Source organism: Rhamphochromis longiceps, linkage group LG15 (assembly GCF_057381845.1).
Source record: "Rhamphochromis longiceps isolate RC_006_pf linkage group LG15, R_longiceps_female_GT1.1, whole genome shotgun sequence".
Taxonomy (NCBI): domain Eukaryota; kingdom Metazoa; phylum Chordata; class Actinopteri; order Cichliformes; family Cichlidae; genus Rhamphochromis; species Rhamphochromis longiceps.
Window position 1 is genome coordinate 11,338,170 of NC_140571.1, and position 6,368 is coordinate 11,344,537.

The 6,368-nt window shown below is 43.2% G+C and overlaps 1 protein-coding gene across 1 annotated transcript in view; it reads right to left on the reverse strand.

The window, feature by feature from the left end:
- The window catches only part of mettl24 (methyltransferase like 24), a 46,096-nt gene extending 42,445 nt beyond the window's left edge, over nucleotides 1-3,651 (reverse strand). The window contains exon 1 of the mRNA XM_085381568.1: nucleotides 3,032-3,651. Within this exon, the coding sequence (XP_085237694.1) occupies nucleotides 3,032-3,373 (342 nt within the window). The 5' untranslated portion in view covers nucleotides 3,374-3,651. The remainder of the gene's footprint in view (nucleotides 1-3,031) is intronic.
- Between the last annotated feature and the right edge of the window lie 2,717 nt (nucleotides 3,652-6,368).

The window sequence follows — 6,368 nt, forward strand, 5'->3', positions numbered from 1 at the left end:
CATAAGAGAAAGACAGGTTAGAGAAAGTGGAAGGCGGGTTTGAAGTTTTAAAGTGATTCAGACAGCAGAGATGAGGAAGCAAAACGGAGCATGAGAGGGACAAGGTAACATGACAGAGCAAAAGCGTTAACACACGTCTTCGAGATGAGAGGGAAAGGAAAGAAAAGCACAGTCTAGGTAGAGAGGAAGCGAGAGAGCTAAATAGCAGCAGCGCATGACACAGAAAATTTTATCTGGGCACCTCCGGGGCATCTTAGGAGACAAATTTTATGTTAGAAATTAGGTGGAGTGAGCATATGGTGCTATGTAATATTGATGGTGCACAAGTGCCCATCTCAAGGCATGGAATGATAGCCCTGCAGTGATTTTTCACGGCATTTAAAACTCTTGTGCTGAGGCTTCTTTGTCTCTAGTTTAGGTCATTAAAGATTTAAAGACAGAAAAGCGAAGAAGCATTTATTATCCCAATGTAACAGAATGAGAAACTAAAGTAGGGTGGAAAGAGCTCACCGTGTGTGTGTTGCTGGTGGGAGGGTTGACAGAAATTGGCAGTGAAAGGGGAACAAAAGGAAGAATGATGGATGGGAAGATCAAATGACAACATGAAGGCAACGGCGGAGAGCAGAAATGAATCAAAGAGAAATGCATGAAGAGACAGCAGAGGGGAGGGAAGTGGAGGGTTGTTAAGCTGCTGCACTAACACACCCTTCATGGGTCACAGGGTCAAGCTTCTGGAGTTCATGCATGTGTGTGTTTGAGTGTGTGTAAAGTAATGTTTGCTCCAGAAAAAAAAAAAAAAAAAAAGGGGCAGGGATAGCTCAGTAGGTAGAGTGGTGGCCCCATGATGACCAACTGTGTGGGGTGATGGAGCACCTCTTCAACCTGAGCCTGAGGTTGGGAAGAGTCCCACAGCTCTGGAAAACCTCCTGTGTTGTACCAGTGCCAAAGACTTCACGCCCCAAGGACCTCAACAGCTACAGGCCGGTGGCTCTGACATCCCACCTGATGAAGACCCTGGAGCGGTTGGTCCTGGCTCAGCTTCGGCGCCTAATAAGCTCATCACTGGACCCACTTCAGTTTGCCTACCAGCCTGGCATTGGAGCGGATGATGCCGTCATTCACCTCCTACATCGTTCCCTCGCTCACCTGGAGACCGCTGGAAGCACTGTGAGAATCATGTTCTTTGATTTCTCCAGTGCCTTCAACACTATTCTTCCCTCGGTTCTAAAGGACAAGCTGGTGAACTCTGGAGTGGACCATCACCTCACTACCTGGATCCTGGACTACCTCACCGACCGACCACAGTATGTGAGGACTCAGGGCTGTGTGTCGGACAGGGTCGTCTGCAGTACGGGGGCCCCACAGGGAACGGTTCTGGCTCCGTTCCTCTTCACCATCTACACTGCAGACTTCTCCCACAATTCCACCCAGTGCTTCCTGCAGAAGTTCTCTGATGACTCTGCAATAGTCGGCCTCATCACTGATGGGGACGACAAGGAGTACAGAGGTCTGACCCAAGACTTTGTGGACTGGTGCCAGCTGAACTACCTCCAGATCAACGCCAGTAAAACCAAGGAACTGGTGGTAGACTTCCGCAGGCACAAGCATTCTCCACTGCAACCACTGAACATCCAAGGTATGGACATTGAGGCTGTGGACAGCTACAGGTACCTTGGTGTTCATCTGAACAATAGACTGGACTGGACTCATAACTCAGACGCCCTCTACAGGAAAGGGCAGAGCAGGCTGTACCTGCTGCGGAGACGCAGGTCGTTTGGAGTGGAGGGCCCACTCCTGAAGAAATTCTATGACTCTGTTGTGGCTTCTGCTATCTTTTATGGCGTGGTCTGCTGGGGCGACAGCATCTCTGCTGGGGACAGGAAGAGACTGAACAGGGTGATCCGAAGGGCCAGCTCTGTTCTAGGATGCCCTCTGGACCCAGTGGAGGTGGTGAGTGACAGGAGAACGGCGGCTAAGCTGTCATCCCTGATGGACAACATCTCCCACCCCATGCAGCAGACTGTGACAGCACTGAGCAGCTCCTTCAGTGGGAGACTGCGGCACCCACGGTGTGGGACGGAGAGATTTCGCAGGTCTTTCCTCCCCACTGCTGTCAGACTCCATAATAAAGACTTTAACTGATCAAGCACACACATCCATACATATGCAATAATACTAAGTGCAATAATCCTTTCTGTCATCGTTGTATTTTTACTCAGTTGTATATAGTATTTGTATTTGTATTCTATTCTTATCTTATTGTATATTTATTTTATTTTATTCTACTGTATATAGTATATTATTCTATTCTATTCTGTACAGCTGTGTACTGTATTTATTCTTATTGTATTCTAATTTTTGCCTCATAACTTTTGCACTGTCCACTCCTGCTGTGACAAAACAAATTTCCCACGTGTGGGACTAATAAAGGTTATCTTATCTTATCTTATGATCGGAAGGTCGGGGGTTCGACTCCACTGAACGGCTACCCTGAGGTACCCCTGAGCAAGGTACTGTCCCTACACAACGCTCCCCGGGCGCTGCACTGGTGGCTGCCCACTGCTTCACTGGGTGAATGGGTTAAATGCAGAGGAACTATTTCCCTATGGGGACTAACACGCACACTTTACACTTTACTTTACACTTTAGAACACACAAATGAAGTGTTTCTTTGTTAGAGCTGACTGTCTTAGATTTGCAGCTGATGCACTAAGGGAGTGCTTGATTTGTCATTGTGTGTTAGGCCAACACTTGTTCACTTGTCTCAGAAAAATAAATGCAGTCCTGTACCGCCAGAAATCTGAGTGGCAAACCCTCTCTTCTTTGACATCAAAGCATTTCAGAGGCACTCGTTGAACATGCATCAATTCTGCTGCCTGTTCTTCCATCATCACCCTTCTGGGATTTACCGAGCATTAACTCAGTAGTTCTTACTCAGTAAGAAACCACTGATCTAGGAATCAGATAAACCTGACAAAAATCTTAAACACAACAATTAAGAGCTAAGAAGTTGATGGTATATCAAACATACCTTTCTGTGTAGTTGCAGAGGCGGGCAGCATCGTGGTGAGGGGCCCTCTGTGTCTCCCTCAGTCTTCCTAACTAGACTGTCCTTCTTCAGTTTGTGAACATAAGAAATTCTCCTTTTAATGCTTTTGCCCAGCTCCTCTGCTTCTTCTGCAGACACCTGTTTCATTTTACTCTGTTCACCCCACTTTTGATTAGATTTAGTTGGACGTCTCAAAGCCAAGGGTGCTGAGGCACCCTGCCAACCTCTCTCCAGGTAAAGATGAATGCACACACACACAGCAGTGAACAGGATGCCCAAACGCAGCAGCAGTCCCAGAGTGAGTCGCTCTCTGCCCATATCCATCCACTGTTTTGTCCTCCCTGTCTCTCTGACTCACCCAAATCCAGTGTCTCAACTCAAGGTGTCAGTTTGATTGCTTTTTCTATCCCATTTTGGAAGTTCTCTTCTCTTCCCCTTTGTCTCAAGGTTAAAATCCACCTTTACACCAACAGCGGTAAGTTAATGAAATGCAAACATTTCCACCGTTGCTCATAAACCAGCACACACGCACACATATTTGTGCTTCCTGCAAGGCTGTGAGGCTGTGTAAGTGCTGAGGCTTTGGAAGCTGAGAGTGAAGTGCAGAATATGCCACCCTCTTTGAAAACTTTGGAAACTCCCTCCTCACACTTGTAAGTCTCTTTCTTTCTCTCTTTTTTTTTAACCCAAACACACGCCCCTTTAATTTGCTTTCTTTTTCTTTCTGAGGTTCACATCACACTCACACTCACACACACAGACACACACACCACTCTGTTGTTCTTCCCCCTCCTTGGTGCTGCTTCATCCCGCCCAGCAGAATCTCATGTTACGGTGTAGCTCCAGTTATGGGCTGTGTCTCCAGCTCCATAACGGGTCCATGCAAGATTTCCTCTCAGCATCTGTTGGGCTCTCTCTGGAAACAGCAGCGACATTCATACACGAATGAAAGTTTAAGTATTTGTGAAAAGTCATTTGAGGTGCTCCAATGCAAACATTTTGTTAGAGTGATAAGTTTCTAAGAACTTTTTGTTTTTACTCATTTATTTGAAGTCATTACTCTTGAATTTTGTCTGTGTGCACATGTTCTAAAAAAAAATACTATATCAATTCCTATATTTTTCTCTGTTATTGTACAAATTTAAGAAAATGTGTGGGTTTTTTCACATAAATTCCATACTTCTCTCGATTCCTGATTTAATGAGGGCATATTTGATATTTTGGACAAGAAGAGAACATTCATCTGGTGTTTTCAAGCTTCCTTTTTTGTCTTTTTTAGGGGTGGGGGAGGATTAGACCTTACAACAAAACTTGAGAATTAGAATTTGCTTGACGTGGCACTGCTAAATGTAAGAAGAGGCAGATAATAAGAGAGCTGATCTCCCACCTACTGTTTGGAATCAGTTACAGCCTTTTTGAGCCTACAAATAATTCTCTGCTGCCCCCCTTTGAAGTACAAACAACACTCCTCTAAATACCAGCTTCGGCACACAAGCCAATTACAGTGAATCAAATAAATTAGATCGGGAGAACCAGAGAGAATAAAGGATGTCGGGTACAGTAAGACGATCTCTGCTGCCACCTAGTGGTTAATTCTAAACAGCTGCATATGGAACTGATTACTGTTTCTTCTGTGTGATTACACATAAAAGCGTCCAGCTTTTACCTCAAAAGAAGTTGGAAAAACTCTAAATTTTAGACGTGTGTTTTGTATCAAACATGTAGCAAAACAATGTTTCTTTTGTGAGATGCAGGAGACTTCTCTCTCTCTCTCTCTCTCGCTCTCTCTCTGCAGACAGCATTATTCATATTGGAATGATTTGTCCAGATCTGGTCAAAATCAGCTGCTACGTGCAATGCGTTTGTTTCTGGCTGCCCCCCCCCCCCCTTTTTTTTTCATATCCTCCAACAAAACAGGGCCCAGAGAGACAGAGAGAGGCCGTTTAAGCTCTATCTACTCACATATACTTTAAAAGCAGTGTCTCAATATGGGGCCTGATATCACAGACCGATAGACCACCTGCTAATGAAGCAAAGGCAAAAATGCCTGCTGGATAAATTTGATAGCGGCAAGGCTTATAACCACACAGTAAGCTCTAAGAGGGCGAGAGTAAACCCAAAAGGGCTCATTTTGCTAATTATAGGTTACAAAAAAAATATCTAGAAATGAAAATCTCTTTTCATGGTTAGATAAGATAAACTGTCGAAGTTGCTTGCAAGTGGAATTTACTCCATGGTATTTTGTAAACAGCAGCTGGTCTGATATCTGCAGTGGCAAATACAGGTTTCCTAACACAAAAAGCAGGAAAACTGGAACAAGCTGGACTAATACAGGTCAATCTGCACCATAAGATCAATGTGCTTCTTCTATTTTGGGAAACACACCGATGTCTGGATGAACTGCTGAAGTTTTGCACAGTGGGAAGTGGCCAGTTGTATCAGGAAGAGGTGAAGGTTACCGTGTGTTTACTTTCAACTGGGGTCCAAAATGACACACACACACACACACACACACACACACACACACACACACACACACACACACACACACACACACACACACACATAATAATAACTTGATTGTTTTATAAGATTCAGGTCCTCAAAACACTGTAAGCACTGTAAATACATAATAAATAGCTGGCAAGGGTCTCAGCTCACTACTCTTGAGCCTTGTGAGATAATTGTGTAAATGGTCTAAGTTGCCTTGAAAAATGACACACCCCTATGTTACGTTTTTTCAACTCACGTGACTGCAGAATAAACGTATTGTTATAATAATATTGTTATAATAAGCTTGTAGTTAATGACCTTAAGTAATAATTCAACAGTTGGGATTTTTGTGTACATTTGTGTAGTCTCATCTAATATGTACACATTGCACAATCAAGATTAACTGGATCATCAAATAAAAAAATAAAAAATAAAAAAATAATAAAAAAAAAATAATAATAATAAAATAATAATAATGATCTTAACGTATATTTTTAGCTTTTTATTTACAACAACGGTAACATGCTCACATACTGGTTTAATAATAAGCATTAAAAGGGTCAATATGTTACAAGGTTACACATCTGAGGCAATAAAATAAACCTGTTTGACCTTTTTTCCACACCTCAATAAATGATTGCACAGCAACCAGTGGCAAAGATAAGCACCTTCTACCCCGAGAGACCGCATGATATACATATGCATACATACAGAAAAAGCTGTGAAAGTTAGCAACACTTCAAAAACTGGGATAAACGATCAAACCTATTAACTGGACTGACATAGATGTAAGAATATAAGATATAGTTGCTTATATTCCACACCA